The sequence below is a fragment of the Nyctereutes procyonoides genome, unplaced genomic scaffold (assembly GCF_905146905.1).
Source record: "Nyctereutes procyonoides isolate TBG_1078 unplaced genomic scaffold, NYPRO_anot_genome, whole genome shotgun sequence".
NCBI classification, from domain to species: Eukaryota; Metazoa; Chordata; class Mammalia; order Carnivora; family Canidae; genus Nyctereutes; species Nyctereutes procyonoides.
Window position 1 is genome coordinate 60601942 of NW_026575140.1, and position 18583 is coordinate 60620524.

Here is an 18583-nt window from a genome sequence, read left to right on the forward strand (position 1 = left end):
TCTCACAGTCCTTACCTCAGGAAAATAACTTTCCTGCCTGTTGGCTACTATGTCTACCCTCTACTGGCTGTCCTTTTATACAGTGATGCTGCTTTTACCTCAACGGTATGATTCATGCATGTGTTTTTTAAAAATCTGAACACCAAAAATTTTCATAAAAATTTAATGTAAAGCTGATATAATCTATATCACAATTTCCCCTCCCTTTCCCTTTTAAACTTGGATGAAGAAAGAATAATTGATTTCTAAGAAATGGTTTCTGTGTTTCTACAGAGGAAAAAGAATGGACTATTCACCTCAGTGTGTTTACTGAGGAGTATCTGAAAAGCCTGATAAAATGTCACGAGTAGACATTTTGAAAGCAGTGCCATTTTCGTTTCAAAAGGTTAGATTTTTAAACTCAAATATAAGCAGGTTAGGAATAAATAGAATGAAAATGGAAAGAAATTCCAGATATAACTTTGGTCTAAATGTGGGAATAGTTATCTAGAAGATACTAGAAGAGATATTTCATTTCTTGAGTTCTAGAACTCAGCCATTACTGATTTTCCAATGGATTTCCTGCCCCTGGGGAGGAGAAGCACTGAGGGGAGGAAGCAAGTGGTAGAAAGGAGGGTCTGTAGAGGAAGGAGGGAGTGCAGTGTTTGTCCTGCCTTGTTAGCTCAGGCTGAGTGGATGCCTTGCATTTCAGAATGAAGACTTGCTTAAACACCCTGTAAAAACTCATTACACTGGAATAGTCAAATTGCATCCTAGACTGAAAAATACCTTCTACCCACTTCTTCTTTGCTTGAAAAAAATCTTTTTTTTCAGTCCTCATTTCCTCCCCACATCCCCACCAAGTGCACAGGAGGAGGCGGATAAGATTTGTAACGGGGAGTGATGTCAGGCTCTCCCCATCACCACTCACCTCTGCACATGCATAGCACTTTCTCTCTCCTTCTTTCCTCATCCCAGTGGGATGTTTTTCACATCATTAGTCTGCAATAACTTACTTTTACCATCTTGATGAAGTCCCAATAGTTCATTTTTGCTTTTGTTTCTCTTGCCTTCATGGATGTATCTTGCAAGAAGTTACCACGGCCAAGTTCAAAAAGGGTGTTGCCTGTGTTCTCCTCTAGGATTTTGATGGAATAAGAAGCTTTTGCACAGCAAAAGAAACAGTCAACAAAACTAAAAGACAACCTACAGAATGGGAGAAGATATTTGCAAATGACGTATCAGATAAAGGGCTAGTTTCCAAGATCTATAAAGAACTTATTAAACTCAACAGCAAAGAAACAAACAATCCAGTCATGAAATGGGCAAAAGACATGAACAGAAATCTCACAGAGGAAGACATGGACATGGCCAACAAGCACATGGGAAAATGCTCTGCATCACTTGCCATCAGGGAAATACAAATCAAAACCACAATGAGATACCACCTCACACCAGTGAGAATGGGGAAAATTAACAAGGCAGGAAACCACAAATGTTGGAGAGGATATGGAGAAAGGGGAACCCTCTTGCACTGTTGGTGGGAATGTGAACTGGTGCAGCCACTCTGGAAAACTGTGTGGAGGTTCCTCAAAGAGTTAACAATAGATCTGCCCTACGACTCAGGAATTGCACTGCTGGGGATTTACCCCAAAGATACAGATGCAATGAAACGCCGGGACACCTGCACCCCGATGTTTCTAGCAGCCATGTCCACAATAGCCAAACTGTGGAAGGAGCCTCGGTGTCCACCGCAAGATGAATGGATCAAGAAGATGTGGTCTATGTATACAATGGAATATTACTCAGCCATTAGAAACGACAAATACCCACCATTTGCTTCGACGTGGATGGAACTGGAGGGTATAATGCTGAGTGAAATAAGTCAATAGGAGAGGACAAACATTTGGTCTCATTCATTTGGGGAATATAAAAAATAGTGAAAGGGAATAAAGGGGAAAGGAGAAAAAATGAGTGGGAAATATCAGAAAGGGAGACAGAACATGAGAGACTCCTAACTTTGGGAAACGAACAAGAGGTGGTGGAAAGGGAGGAGGGCAGGGGGTGGGGGTGACTGGGTGATGGGCACTGAGGGGGGCACTTGATGGGATGAGCACTGGGTGTTATTCTATATGTTGGCAAATTGAACTCCAATAAAAAATAAATTTTAAAAAACGTATTTTTACCAAATTAACCTATTAATATGGAGAACCCTAAAATTCTTGTAGGATAGAATTCTGATATTCTCTTCCTAAAGATAAGTTAACTCTACCATGCCTGAAGTATGTAGCCCATCAATGCAACGAGAGTGTCAGCTCAGGAGAGTTCAGGAATACCCCCTCAGCACCACCTGCCCCCTGCCTGGAACCAGGGAAGACTGCACTGGGTGGGGCACCAGTTCTGGTGCCTGCATGCCAGAGCTGGAGTAAGCATGGGTACACCTTAAGCCAGCCTCATCCACCTGTGGTCTAACGGGGTCTTGGAGTGGCATGGATGGCCCTCAGCCTGAGATGGGGGCAGGTGGGGCTGACAGCTGGATGCTGACCAAGTGTAGCATTTTCGTGGACCATTGTTTTGTCGTCTACAAAAATGGGGTAGACATAACCTCACTCACGGGGTTATCATGTGTTTTTATGCTGGGGAGCAAGTTTTCTCTTATTGATTTCCAAATCTTTACCAGACAAAGCTTGTTGGCCTGACAAACCAGTGGCATTTCTCACAGGCACTGATTTGGTAAGCTCTGTGATGCCTTGTCTTCAACTGAATCATAATTTTATTGGTATTGGCACACCCTGTTGATGGATATTATTCTGTGGTAAAGACACAATGAAAGTTCATGTGAGAGTGAGAGCTGTGATTATAATTGTCTGACACCAAAGCATGTGTCTCATGGGAGGGATGCTGGTATGTTCGCTCATCCTTTACCAACCTGTCACACCTGGATGCAACTAAGGACTGGGGCAGGAAGAGCCTAGGTTTGCCTGTAAGTTATTCATTACATTATTAAACACATTATTAAAGTGTGCATATGGTCAGGCAAGTATAGAATTGTTCCTTAAGGAAAGCTGAAATCTTTGTAGGTATGTACCACTGTATGCCAGGCCCTAACATGTGTGTTATTTCTAATGGTTAGAACAACCCAACAGGGTAGATTAGGATCAGAAAAATTAATTAATGAAGGCAAGGTCAGCCAGCTAACAATGGGAAAGGATTACTCAAAATTCTAACCATTACAACTTATATTTTTACCAAAGCCTCTTGGCTTGTGAAACTTGGCTCTCCCCCAACACTTTTCTCTCATATTTGACACTTTTTGTTTTTCTCGTTCTTGAGGCTTACGTCTGAAATTGCCTACAATTTACCTCTTTAGCATCTGTTCTTTTCTCAACTCTCTGATCATCCTGGTAATCCAGGCTTTTCATTTGGTCTATGTCTACCTGGTCTGCCACCTACTTTTGACTTGGTGTTAGAAGATGGAAGAAGGCCAGGGGATGTGTCCCCCAGACCCAGAAGGCACATTAATGCTGAAAAGCAAAGCAAGCCACTCCATACCATTTACAGAATGCTATTCAGGGTAACTTATACTGCTGGGGCAGCCAGGTGGATGACCTAGGTGGCACTCTGTAGCCCTACCACATACATATTCTAACCCCTACCTCCTCTCCACCCATTCTCTGCCTCCTGTTCCCCCAGCCTTGATGGAGCGAGAGGCGTGGTGGTAAGTTCACAGGGTTGTTATCTAAGGTGGGCACCACTTGAGTGCCAGAGGGGCTCTTTACTAGTTATCTGAAGTGGCTTCATCTGTGCGCCAGAGGGGAGAAGACAGAAGGCCAAAGAAAGAGTCAGTGTTCCCACATCTGCACAGGTGTCATCCAGATAGACATATTCTAGGATTCATTGTATCCTGTGACCAAGCCTGAGAGATGTATCATGCTCCCCATGTAGAGATGGTCCAATTCTTAGAAAACTGGTTACCTATCAATTTTCAACTTTCAACAACCTTTGATTCTAAGATTGTAGGTACACACTTGATCCTAGGTCAGTTGTGTCATGATACCAGCTATAATAATTTGCAACTTCTTCTTTCATTGGAAACTCCTGATGTTGGTACAGTTTGAGGTTATTGTGCTAAGTCACAGACTGCGAACAAGTGATGAGTCCACTTCCTTTCTCATGCTTTTCATACTAGTTTGCTTCAGAATGGGAACACAGCTTATTGCTGAATTTTAACCCATTTTCTTTCCCTTCTAATAATTTGGGTAAATATTTTAGGTCACAAGTTTTTGCCATGAAAATGACTATCAAGTAAGGAGACAAAGTGTTAAAATAGGGGCTAGACATGTCTCAGAATTATTCTTCAGTGCTTTATTGTAAATACTAGAAAGTGTGATTAAATATGGTGACCTGTAACAGTCATTATTATTAATGATAGTTGGATACACAAAATAATGCTACTATATTTTCAATTTGGATTCAGGTTCATTGTTGGATTGGTTCATTAGTATGGTGGGCTTTTTTGATGGAAAGAAGGTTATGTGGAAGTAGAGTAGCAAGGATGAAAAATTCTGGGTTTAGGAGAATGTTAAAAGAAAAGACAATAATTATTTATTCACTATTTTCTATGTGGTAGGTTCTATGCTAGGTGATGTAGCCTTGTCCATCTTTAGGAAAACTCTGGGGGTTTGCAGTATTTTTCATTTGTCATAGGTAGGAAGTGAAAATACAGAAAGTCCAAGTCATTTGCTTAGGATCAGGGAGTTGAGTAGCAGAGCAGATCTCTGGCTTTCACTACAGTTTGTTGGCTCTTCAAGACACATGGAATAGGTCTAGGAAAAAAGCTACTACTGTTATAGTGTTTGGAGCTAAATTCTCCCAAAGGCCCTCAACTAGAAAAGCTAGACTTTTCCTTAAAACCAAAACAAAACATAAACAAGCAAATATTCTACTTTTCAGTGCATCTGGGCTCATAGAAAATAAGGGAAATATTCAAACACTTCCTCGTAAATCACTCCATGCTGAGATTCTGCAACTGGATTGATTTGCTCCTGTGAAGCAATCATGTCTGACACAGTAGCTGGGATGTGTCCAGCTGGGATGAAAGTCCACCATCACCCACCATGGTTCATTTGGTTTAAGCAAGGGCCAGATGATAAACTCTATGGGGTTGTTATAGAGACCATGGTACCTGCTACTTTTAGGTCTTTGATGGTATTACCATTCTATGCAATCCTTCAGGATGTGGTATTGGTTTTTTGTTGTTTCTAATTCACCATCTTGCCAGATATTTTAGGGAGGAGCAGTTTCAGAGGCTTCCAGTTGATCCTTCCTACCATAAGGTTCTAACTCCACAAGTCAACAAACCAAGAGGAAAGTTTGACCAAAGAAATAGCCACAGGATGTGTCCATGGACCCACTGGACCCCTGTGAGCTTGAGTCAGAGCTTTATTTATTACTAACTTCTATCAGGCTTCTTTTTTAAAAAAGTTTTTATTTAAATTCCAGTTAGTTAACATACAGTGTAATATGAGTTTCAGGTGTAACATAAGGCTCCTTTCTAACCTAGAAGATCAAGTTGCTATTTTGAGATCTCTTTATCAATGTCCATTCAGATCTGGTATTCAATTGTTTTTTGAAAAATCTGGATACTTCTCTTTCCCCAGAACACAGTTACCTTGGTAAATGGATACAAATCCTTTTGTGGGGATAATTTAACACACACACACACACACACACACACACACACAGGCTAACTTCCTCTTATAGATTGAATTTTGTCTTCTCCAAAATTCATATGTTGAAGTCACAGTCCCCCATGACTCAAGATGAGACTGAGTTTGGACACAATATCTTTAAAGAGTCAACTGAGCTAAAACAAGGTCATAAAGTTGGACTTAATCAAATATATCTGGTGTTTATGTTAGAAGAGGAAGTTAGGACACCAGCACATTCAGAGAAAAGATCACAGGAAGACACAGGGAGAGGATGGTCATCTGCAAGCCAAAGGGAGAAACCGCAGAAGAACCCAACCCTGTCAATACCTTGATCTCAGGATTATAGCCTCTAGAATCATGAGAAACTAAACAACTCTGTTGTTTAAGCCACACAATCTGTGGTATTTCCTACAGCAGCTCTAGCAAACTAATATAGCCCCTTTGAAGAAGGGTCTTTCTTAGATATGCGTAGGTATGAAGGAAGATCCTTCTTCAAGGACACCTAGCTTCCTCTGCAATTAATGACCTTGAAGATGTAAATCTTTTTAGATTTGAAAATTAAGTGAGAAACAGGGATTTTTTATTATAGTAACTGATATTGGCAATTTTTAATTTTTAGAACTAGAAGTTCAGCAATACCTCTATTGGCTATTTATCTGCATACTACTAGAAACACATGATTGGTGGAGATGAAGACCCTCTGGTACTGTTTTGCTCTCTACTAATTAGAGTTGTTTTTGTTTATCTTGTTTTTGGTGGTTAAGTGTGGCATCTGCTTTACACCATCCTGAAATCCCATCATCTCTAATGACACTAGAGAGCCCAAGTCCAAGAGATACCTCATTCTGTCACCCCCAACCCATAGAACAAACATCATTGTGTATCTCTGAGATACCAGTATGTCCCCTCACTAATGTGTTCTGTGCAGCTTCAGTGAAGGAGTGCCCTCTGGACCAGGAGGAGTCCAGAGATGGGTCCTCCAGTCTCATGTAATAAATCTATTTGAAGATTCCCATCTCTCTGTGGTTTCTGGATCATTCCCTAATACGATGTTACTGAAGGTTTGGCATAACACTGTAGGATATCCTCGTGTCCAAGATTAGAGACTCCAAGTCCGCAAAGTATTGAACCAACTGCTGGTTTCCTTGCCAGAATATGGACTCATGAGTCAAGAATGAGTGCACCAGAAATACCTACATAAATGTTAATAAATTCTTCCCTGCCCAGCCTTACATTCCCCCACCCTGGTCCAATGCCTTTTAAGTCTACTCCCACATGTAGTCCCCCTGGTTCCTGATGATCCTTAAGGACTGTATCTTCCAATTCCTTGGGTTTGTAAGCAATTTTCTGCCATAGCTAGGATTTGAGCTATCCTGAGACCTGACTTTATTTGTATGGAAACAATGAGTGTAGGAAGCAAATTGGAAGAAGGACAAGCATTATCTTTTGAGGTATTGGCTCGGGTAAGGGTTTGTTGATTCCCTATGCAAGGATATGTTGCCTTTCTCTGACAGAGAGAGAGCCTATTCCTGCCTATCTAGAGCTTTCAAGAAAATTTAGATGTTGAGTATTTTCAGATTTGTTCCCCCATTATTCCAGCTTCCTAGCCCTATTTTGAAATTAGATCTGGGACTTATTTTCAGCACAGTCTACAATAGATGAGGATTTCCTTAAATGTCAATGCCTTTTGACTTTCACAGTGTGTCTTCACTTGATACTTAGCTGAAATAATTTCTTTCTTTCTACCAAATTCCCAGTGTAGTTGACCAGCCCACTGTATACTTCCTATAACCACCACTCTTCTCATGTCATGTAAGTGTCATGGCCAGCTGATGACCTGTTACACATCGCTCACCTCTATTTCTTCACAATCAACCACAGATAAGAGTCTTAGTAATTGTGATGACATGCTGATACCAAGGGTCATCTCTATCCCACTTCCAGAACAAATTACCTGAATCCAGTATTTTTAGAAAACAGAGCCTGAGACAAAATTTTAAGGGTAAGTACCTACTGAGGTATGTGATCCAGAGAGAAAGGCTGGATTGATGGTTGGGGAGAGAAAAACAGGAAAGTGGGAGAGGCAATGCAAAGATGGATTGCCAGCCAGGCAGAGATAAAAAAACATCTTGCTCAGAATGGGACCGTTGGAGGACCCACTTGAAATACACCTTACGAACATCTCTCTGAAGAAAGAGAGGGGGATACATTCATTCATCTGTGTCTTTTACATTGGTAAAATGGTTGCCCCGCAAGTGACCACTCTTCTCACTTGCAGGTTGCTTATGCATGAGTTCTAAGTGAATTCCATAGCAGAGCTGGATGCAGCATCAACAGAAAAGGCACGTGAGCCCTGGAGCAGAAAGCATGGGCCCGATGATGAGAGCAGCCGCAAGTCTAGAAGCTGGTTTAAAACCTGGGCAGAACTGGTCACTGCTGCTATGGCTGGAAAGACAGGAGGCCAAGGGAAGACCTGCAGAGATTTTGTGCACTGAGAAGCTCTATGGCTCGGCAAGTGTGCCCTTAGGTATATAATCAACAGAAGTGCCTACATAAGTGCAGCCTTGTTTATAAAACCCCCAGATGGTAACAAATCAAAGTTTGTTACCAGCGAATGAAGTGCAGAAACATGATGTTGAATGCAGCAAGGAGAATACACAGGAGATACAGGAGAATATACTTGATCTAGTTTAGTTCAAAAATGGCAAATTTCATCTCAGAGTCTAAAGTCAGCATGGTGGCTGCCTCTGGGAAATAGAGAATGTATAATGGATGTGGCTGGTCGTATCTCCAAACCCACATCAGCACCACGGCGCCCATCCCCTGGCTACTTTGAGGGTCTGAGGTGCTTGCTGTTCCCAGTTTTCCCATTTCTTTGCCAAACAGGAGCCATTTTGCCTGGAAGCTATGCCACTCCCCCAAACCAGTCCTCAACTGAGGACTGACTGACACTGGGCTAAAAAGCCTGGTCCCTTTGCCTCAAGGTGAGACCATGATTCAAGTTTTGCTCCAGACCCCTTGCCCATGAGATTGGAGTGATCTAAGACCTCATTCTATAGCTGTTTCTCTGCTCCATAGTGTTCTTCCCACTCTTCTACTGAGAACAGCCCTCCCCCAGGGGCCCCAGTGAAGCATTCCTATTTTAGGCTCTGGTTGTGGTGAACTAAGCTGACACAGTGTTGAGCGGTAACTGGGGACCTTGAGGGGGCCTACTGTGTCCCCGGTAATGTTCTATTTCTTGACCCGGGATGAGAGTCACATGGGATTGTTAACTTTGTCATAACTCATTGATAGGAATACTTACAACTTGCACATTTCTCTGTATTTATGTGGTATATACTTCAATATCAATATCAAAATGTTTATGAGAAAGGGAGGGACTTGGCAAAGGAGAGGTTACACTTCTTTCCAGATTCTTGAGTTGAGAACTGCCTGCCCCGGAACCATGAGTACCTCAAAATATTTTTTAAGACTCTCAACATACTTGGAGAGTCTGCCAACACCATGAACACCCACAAGCTCCTCCTTGTGGGGCTCAGATACTACCTGCAGGCCTCCTACTCACATAACATCCTACGAAAGGAGGCATGGAAACCTCGATGAAGAAAAACTAGATTTTGTTGCCTTAACAAAATCTAGAATCTTAGTGGCTTAGAACAATCAAATTTTATTTCTTAAGCAAAATCTACTGAGGTTTGGAGTAATTGTTTGGAGTGGTAGCTTGAGAATTCTGGCTTCTTCCAACTTGTGGAAGTTCCAGCTGTCTTCCATGATCACCACAGCAAAGGGGACCACTGGAGAAATTTGTACCATCAATCACATGTTTCCATCTGGAGGTGATATGGGTCTCTTTTGGGCACCATGCACTGGCTAGGACTAGTTAGATGCTGCCACCCACCCCTCCTCTACAATGGCAAGCAGTGGGACCTTGGGAAGGCAGAGCCCCCCAGCTCATAAGGGAGAGGGCAAGATGTCACCTTCAAAAACTCTACTCAGCTGCCATTGTTTTTAGCTAAAACCAATTTTGGAATCTTTACATGGGACATAGGAAATAAGTTTTAACCTCTTTTTCATAATGTAAATTCCATGAAAATTGGGGAATATCCCAACCTATTGTATATCCTAGCTTCCCATGTGAATATTTTGTGTATTTGTCTATTCCCATTTCAAATTTGCAAATCTCAGTAAGTATGGCTTTATCATCAGGAGATAATAATGTAATAAATATACCAGAAAGTTTATAAAACAGTAGAGACATGGATGGCTTTATTCCAAACTCACAATACTTTATTTTCTGTAACAAAAATTGTTCCTCGTATATTAGGATGGTCTAGTGGCTGCTCATATGCTCATGAACTGTCTTTTTCTGGTTAAGACTTATATCTCTGGGCTCCTCTCTTGAAGAGCTGCATTTCATGATCAATGTCACAGTCTTATACTTTGGAAAAGCTTTTTTTCTCTGCTAAACTGGCCCATTTGAACCTATAAGCCATGAGCCTGACCTTTCTTAGCTCTCAACTGTGGAACTAAATTATAGCAGTATGCAACACTTTGCATTCTCAAGCATAAAAAATAAGTGCAGAATGAGGTATAAATACTATTATACATAATAGCTCTGTATTTCATTTAAACAAATGGTTCTTCAGGAAGACACTGTCCATGGGATCTTGAAATATATTTTCTGTTGTAACATTGTTGGTCAATTCCTTCAGCAGTTGAACCAGCTATTAGCTTTGTCAAGACTCAGAATTCTCTTAGTTTGAAGATCAAATTTGTATTGCCTTTTTCCATGAAAGAAGTAGAAAAATCCTAGAAGTAAACAAAAGATGCTTACTACATTTTACAAATGATTTCTGGGTTTAACTTGAATTCTTAAAAAACCCTGTCATTTCTGAGAAGAAATATTTTTGGCATTTGCTGCTCCAAATTACAATACTAATGCTATTCTATGACAACAAAATAGAGGAAATATATATGTATAATCACTTACCATCTTTCTGGAAAACAGCATCAACTTTATGGCCAATACCAGGAAAGTCAGTTGCTATCATCTGGGGATAACCTGCATCCATGGATTGCTTATATTCATCATACCTGGTCAAAAAAATAATTGGAAGTGTCAGAAGGTGTTAAATGTGTAGACTTCTCAAGGTCATTACATAAGATTTGGCAGTAGAACTCTTATAAGAACTTTTAACTCCATAGGTCTGGTGTAGCAAGGTGGGGCTGAGGTAGGAAGTTGGGTATTAGGAAATTTTTAAGGTCCCTCTCAACACCAACAACTAATTCTAATTGTTCAGGAGGTGCCACACATTGTAAACTACAGTGAAAGATATGTTCCTATTGGCAGAGGGGGCTCTGTAAAGGTAAGTGCCTTCCTCCTTAGGTGTCCTTTCCCAAATTCAGCTGCATGTGTTTCCTGGATTCGCAGCACATGTGTTGCATGATGATCACCGAACGATGGACTTAGATGCTAGAATGACTACAGCCATTCACGGAAATGGCAGCTAGCCAAGGCAGTATGAAGTGCATTTGGGAAGGGTTCAATCTAGAATGTTCTCTCTAGGTAGAAAGAGATGGTGCACTAACATCTTTTGTATTCAGTCTTTACCTCCAGTACTTGTTAGCAACAAAGAAATATGTTTTCCCAGTATTTTCGTCAGAAACAGCAGCATCAATGCTCTTCACAGTTCTAGGGAAGCCAAAGGATCTGTGGATGTCCTTGGGGTATCCGTATAGCACATCCTGACCCTGAACAACCCAGTACTTATCACCTGCCAATCAAAAGACAAGGTTTAAAATATTTGTCCGGGGCACCAGAAGACATCTGATCTTCAGCCAAGTTCCTTGACTCATGCTAGATCTGTGTCTGCACAGTAGAAACATCTAGGAGACCTTTAAATATCATATCCCAGATCAATGAAATTAGTACATATTTTAAAGCTTCCTTCATAATTCTAATCTGCAGTGAGCTTGGCGAGTGACTGGCTTGTGGGGTTAAGGGCTTTTTTCCAAAGCCAGATATTCAAATGACTAAAGAGTTCATCGTGCCACTCAGTGATACAGGGCTCACTCCCCCAGTTGCCCAAGGGCTGTGTAAGTTCATGCCAAAGGTTTCCCAAAGCCCAGAGTGTTGTAATGATTCAGAATATGTAATGACTTGCAACTTCTGTAGATAAAAAACATGGCATCGGACTAGAATACAGTGCCAAATAACTAATTTATGCTGTGTTCAGATCTGTGTATTGATACTTAGTAAATCCCACATCATGTGAAACACATCATGTAAAACAAAGTCTTAGACCTTGAAGCCAGGATTATTCTCATGGCACAAATACACTCATTTGACCCTTATAAAAAAGCAGTTTGAAACTTCGTGCCTCTAAAATCCTATTTAATTTTGTGATTTAAGGATCAGAAAGCCTGTTTCAAAGTTTTTTGCCCATCTGAACCACATTCAATCCTTTGGCAGGGTCAAGTACTTTAATGCTTATGTGTACTATGCCAAACACCTATTTGCAGAAATATTGGTATTTGGCATAGTGTCTTCAAAGAGAAGAGCCCCATCATTGGATTATATTTTGTTATGATAGAGTCAAAGATGTTTGTCCCATTCAATTCATGGTAAGACTTGTCATACTTTAATGTACATACAAATTGCTTAAGAATCTTGTTAGAGTTCCAGAAGGTCTAAAGTGGAAGCTGACCATGTGGATGGACTTTGAGGAGTCATTTTAAGTGAGAGTCTGTGTTTCTAACAGACTCCCCAGGGGATGTCAACACTGCCAGTCCAGGGACCGTACTTTGACAACCAGCTGCCCAGGGTAGCCTCTCCCTCCCAAATGAGTACAAATACTCATTTGTATTAAAATAGGCTCTAGGAAATCTGGACACTTCCTTGTTTTTGCACCATCCTTTCTATATTATGGGCCTCAGGCTCTCCCTTTTATTCCTGACCATCCCCAGGGTGGGTACATAATTGTTTGCACAGAAAACATTTTAATAAGTCCAGGTTCCTTGACCAGCAGAACACTGATAAACAGACTTTTTATTTAAAATGACTCAGAAATGCACTATGTAATTCTTAGTTAAGGTGATGGATGGACTGCCATTGGTGTGATAAGCGAGATTGTCAGATTTTCAGAAGTCCACAGGGAGAAAGCGACCATAACTCTCTTATATCTCAGCACCAGAACAGACGAAAGATTAATTCGCAGAAACTGAACAATAGTTGGAAGTGTTACCTTTGAAAAACCGGACTTCATCTCTCTCAGAGACTTCATAAGCAGCCTGAAGTCCGTTTGGCAGGTTTGGCCAGAAAACAGAAATGAAATTAAGCTCAACTTCCGGATAGAAGGGATTTATGCGCATGTAGAACCTGATTTGAAAAAAGTGAAAAAGATTTTGATCTACTGGATACCAGGGGGGCTGACATCCAGCCCAGTGGTGTCCTGGCTCTCCGGGACATGGGGGATAGGGGTGGGACTGGGATGAGGTGAGGATGGCCTGGTAGGTAGTGATTGCTCACTTCCACTGTGACAACCCCAGGGCAGAGTTCAGGAGGTTCCCAGGAGCGTGCCAATGTGTGATAACTGCTGCTGCCATACAAACACAGCAGGCCCAGTCGACCTCAAGAACATAGTCAAAATAATTACAAAGGGATCAGTTTTGCTTCTCTTTAGTGGCTTTGGGATTAATACAATTTAAGTTTAACTTTGAATAATAACCACATTTAACAATCATCTTGCACAAATTTTCACAATCTAACCATTGGCTTTGGTGGAGCCATTAGGAACCAGTGACATACCACCAGCGGCCAGAACCCAACACTGCTCTCCAGCACTGACTGTACACCTAGGGCAGCTGGCTCTCTCCTTACATCACATCTTACAGAAACCCTAGAAGAGCCTGTTACTCTCATCTCACATTTCACTAGAGATTGAAGTCAGGCAGGTGAAGGGAGGTGTCTAAGGCCACAAGTCTGATAAGACGCAAAGGTTAATTTTAAACTCAGAGCTGGCAGCCACTCCCTTTGTCCTCCTTCAATTGGTGGTTTACAGTGCTGGTTCTACAGTCCACAGGGAAGATGATGGCCCTGGAATCTGGAAGCCTGCCTGACAGGTCCAGTCCTGCCTCTGCTGACTGTGAGACCCCGGGCAAGTTTGCTACTGTCTCCAGCCTCCCACAGTGTTATGACTTGGTCATGCTGAAATGATCTCAGTGTCCTTTCAGTTCTTCCAAATCCTAGACTTGCTCCTGTTCTTGAAGAAATCCCTCAAACACTTGCTTTGATAGGTGTGTCCTGTCATATTGAGAACTCTCCTTTAAAACCAACTATTTCCTTAGCTCTCCCCAGCTTTGAGCCATATCCTATATGGTTTGCACCCAGCCTTTTCTTCAGTAAAAAAAGAGAATGGAAAGCATTTTGACCAATACTCTCCATTATAGGGTGGACATGACTACTGACAGATTGGTGAAACAGCACAGACAAGACTCCGGGAATAGGGGCTGAGAAGTGAGCCCATCAGGGCACCCCTACTATCTACGTACTGATGCCCTGGCCCTCCCTCAGTGCTGATCTTTCTGTGAATGGCATCATTCAGAAAATTACTCTAGTATTATTTTGCATGGTGCTTTGGGAATCAGGACGATACAGAGAGTAGGCCTGTGTCTTGCCTGGGCTCCAGGACCTCCCTGTGAGAAAAGAAGCATGTGGTGACCACGCACATGTGCTCACAGGAGGGTCCTCATGAACTCTTGAGAATTTTCCCCATGATGGCTCCTTTCCTTCCCTAGGTCTCTGCAGATCACAGGCTTTGGGTGGGAGGCATCTTTACTAGGATAGAAGGGTGATATTTACAGAGTGGCTACACAGCCCTGCTCAGCATCATGGTGCTGCAAAAAGGACTGGTTTCTCCTAATGAGGTAGTAACATTCCTCCATTCTTATTTCATCATTAATGAGAGAACTGAGGAGCAGGCATCAGAAGATCAGTTACTACTCTGTCACCAGAGAACTCTGTGCCCTGAAAGGATCTCTTTCCTTCTCTCTGTCTTACTTTACTGATCTGTAAAATGGGATTCTATTTATTGAATTTTCTATTTCAATGGTATTTTTTTCTGAGAACCAAACAACAGAAGACATGTAAGGGAAAAGCTATTACAAGTTCATCACATTGTGCAAATGCTCGCAATTGCTTTCATTTAATTATAATCATAATTATGTATGCAAACAGGGTAAGATAATTAATGTGTGTGCACAGTAGTGGCCCATAGGCACCCACAGTTGTGAGTACCGTCATTATTACAAACACAAGACAAAGAGGAACTGATGTCCTACCTGTCTTTAAGGAACATCACTTCTCCCCGAATTGTAGTGATAGCATCAAAAGTTAGCTTTCTATCACACACTTGTGGGGTTTGGGGGCCTGTTGGCTGGACAGGATTTGGGGAAGGTCCTGAAGGAAAAAGAGATCTGGAGTTAGTTCTGCCCAGTATTAGACAGCTTCTTAAAGGAGACAGCTAACAGCTGTTTTAATGGCCCCTTGTCTATAATTTTCTATACACTCACCATATATGGCCTGAATGCCATTGATGTCGTCCTGAGATAGCTGGACATTGCCACTATACATGTAGTTAGGGTACATCAGAGCCCCAATATCAGTAGAATGAGAAAGTCCAAGAGAATGACCCAATTCATGAGCTGCCACGCGATACAAGTTGTAATCTAAAAGGTCCAATAAAACCATTTGCCATTATTTGAAGTGTTCTCAGTTTTGAGACATGTAATTCGGAAGTAATCTACAATTCTACAAGGACCCATGTTTCTGTTTTGTCAGTAGCTTTTTGAAATATCTATAAAACTTTTCCCCAAAGGTGGGAAGATGGGAGACTTTTCTTAATAGTGAAGACACAGGCTAAAGCTCAAACTCTATGTTTACACTGATAATGACAAAGCAAGCTCAGCTGGCTTTGAGTCCTGCACAGATTGGTCAGTCTTGTCAGTGGTTAGATGGTGTCTATTAGTTCACAGAGAGACAATGGAGTTCTGTTAATTTTTTCTTCCTATGCCTATGCTGAAAATTTTGGAAAACACAATCTCTCCTTTAATTTTCACATAATCTGAACTGCTGCAGCCACTCTGGAAAACTGTGTGGAGGTGCCTCAAAGAAAACGAGTGAGAATATCAGTGAGGGTGACAAACATGAGAGACTCCTAACTCTGGGAAACGAACAAGGGGTGGTGGAAAGGGAGGTGGGTGAAGTGGTTGGGGTGATTGGGTGGTGGGCACTGAGGGGGACACTTGTCGGGATGAGCACTGGGTATTATGCTATATATATGTTGGCAAATTAAACTCCAATAAAAAGAATTAAAAAATAATTTTCACATAATCTTACTAACACTGTTAAATTTGGTGTGTCCTTCTAAAAAAAAAATTCTAAGTAGATGCCCATAAGCAAAACATTAAGATTTTCAATATTTTGAAAATATGTTGTGCAAATGCACGTAATTGCTTCCTTTTAATTATATTTATAATTATGTATGCAAACAAGGGTAAGATAAATAATGTGTGTGCACAGTAGTGGCCCATAGGCACCCACAGTTGTGACGGCTGTTATTATTACAGACACAAAAGACAAAGAGGAACTAATGTCCTACCTGTCTTTAAAGAACATCACTTCTCCCTGAATTGTAGTGATAGCATCAAAGTTCTCAATAAAATTTTTATTTTAATAAAACTTAATAAGATTTAATAAAATCTTAATACAAATTTTAGAGTAGCCTAATTGCAACCAAAGAGATGCTATTACTAACAGAAATACTCTTCTCTTCCACTTTTCCAAATGCATCATTAATTTTATAAGTGGTAGTAGAAAAATACATACTTCTACAAATGTATTCTTTCAGTTAAGTCAACCAATAGTACAATGAAGCAAGTAGGAGTAGGGGAATCAAGAGAGATAAGATGAGTGGACTCACTTCTGAAATTGTTGGTCCATGTTTCATCTTCATCAAAATGAATATCCCCTCCTATATTTGGGCCTGGTGGAAAAGCATGAGCGAGGTTTCCATTGGGTCCATCAAAGGGAGAATTGTCACGGTGATCTGCCAGAAACAGAATTCAACAAATGTCCCTCTTAGTTCCAATTTAGGCTAATCCAGGAAAGAAAAGCATTAGGTTTGCTGAGAGGCCAACAGACTTCAATCAAATGTGATATAGTTTCCTTCTTTTAGCCCATAAAATCAAATAGCCTCTTAAATTCTTCCAGCTGCAAAGATGAAGGGATTGAGGAGCAAGGAGAAGTTAAGGTGAAAATACTTCTATGGTATAAGAAGAGCTTACCTCCCCAGACAAAGGAAATCATTATGTCTGCTTGACCCTCATAGACCTTGGTGAAGGTCAGGGGAGAGGCGTTACTCCAGAGCTGAAAGGCTTTCTCAATGGCACTGTCTACCTCTGCTCTCGGCAAATCTGGTGTGTAATTTTCAATCCTTAAAAATCAAAGAACACAGAGACACATGGGACCTCATGGCTCACGGCTCTGATGGGAAATAGCATCTCCGTCTGCTGCTCAGTCTGCTTACCTGTAGGTCAGATGTGTGTGGTCCCATTGGCTCCCATCAGTGAGGACGTACTGAGCCACATCGGGCACCCCACATCTGGGCTGCTTCATCAGATTCAGGGTGTCCGTGTCGACCTTTCCAGTCACCTTCAGCCCAAAGAACGCCTGCATTTGCTTCAGCTTCTCAGCCACTAAGCTGTTGTTCCTCTGCCTCACAACTGGCTTCCCATCACTCTTCAGATAGTAATACTTTTCCAAGTAGTTCTGATGAAACATAAAATTATTGAAACATTGGGTGGGACATCTTTCTGTTTTCTGAAGATTGACAGTAAGAAATTTTAGCTGAAGTGGAGAACTACTTTTAAAGACCATGTTTAGATGTCATGGTGGAAATTATTATTGGTGGAAAATAATTTCAGGGTAGAAATCTCCCTAGACTAGTCAGTATGCAGTCAGAATCACAATTTGTAGAGTCACATTGGCATATGGTAGTTAGTTCCCACTCACCTCCACGTGGGAAGGTGAAAAGATGAAGCTGTGCGTAGCTGGATACAGTTTGGGGGAGAGAGCTCTTTCTACCAAAAATTTCTCTTTGTAAGAAATCCACCCTTACATAAATCTCTTTAGGGTACCATTGCTACTCCATAATACTCTGCAAAAATGCAAGTAAAGGCTCTTGCATTTGTGGCGTGTGAAATTCAGCATTTACCTGGACCATCTCCACATCTTGCTCCTGTGTCTCTGAAGTCACTGCTGGGAAGCCGTGGGACCCCACGCCCCAGAGCAGCAGCAGCAGCAGCAGAGGAAGGCTCAGCATGCTGAGCTTCGTTGTCCTTCTCAGTTAAAGGTCTCTGATGCTCCCACCTGCCTGCCTGTCCAGTGTCTCAGCGAGGAAGCTCCCGTTTTATATACAGACCCATACTTCCAGAAAGCCGGAGGCTGGCTGACTCACGTTTCATAACATCCTCTTTGATTAGCGATGAATAGCTGGAGCAATTATCAGAAATGGTGACGCCATGCAGATTATTTGGATTCACTTGGTGTCGCAATACTATGATTAATATCAAACAGGACGTGTGTGAAGGAGGCACAAGACAGTTGTTTTCTTCAATTCTAACCTCTTTGAAAAGGGGACTAGAGTACTCCCTGAGCATTTTGAAAAGTAGGGCTTTGCTCCTTGAATCTGCTGGCTATGAAGTGCTCCAGAGTGCACACGCCCTGCTCCCAATCAGGGCAGAGGGCAGAGCTGCTGAGCTGGTAGGTGTGCTGTGCGCTCGTCCAGCAAGCACCCTACTGCAAGCCTACAGCCCTGCAGGCGCTTACCATGGGG

At 41.7% G+C, this 18583-nt stretch overlaps 1 protein-coding gene across 1 annotated transcript; it reads right to left on the minus strand.

The window, feature by feature from the left end:
- Positions 1-9927: 9927 nt before the first annotated feature.
- MMP1 (matrix metallopeptidase 1) lies at positions 9928-18109 on the minus strand. The gene is made up of 10 exons (XM_055306156.1): positions 17963-18109; positions 17276-17517; positions 17034-17182; positions 16670-16795; positions 15261-15416; positions 15030-15147; positions 12935-13068; positions 11302-11464; positions 10681-10784; positions 9928-10499 (listed from the first exon to the last, which is right to left on the minus strand). Exons 1-10 carry the CDS (start codon positions 18068-18070, stop codon positions 10399-10401), a joined length of 1401 nt encoding a protein of 466 aa, XP_055162131.1. The 5' UTR covers positions 18071-18109; the 3' UTR covers positions 9928-10398.
- Positions 18110-18583: the final 474 nt, after the last annotated feature.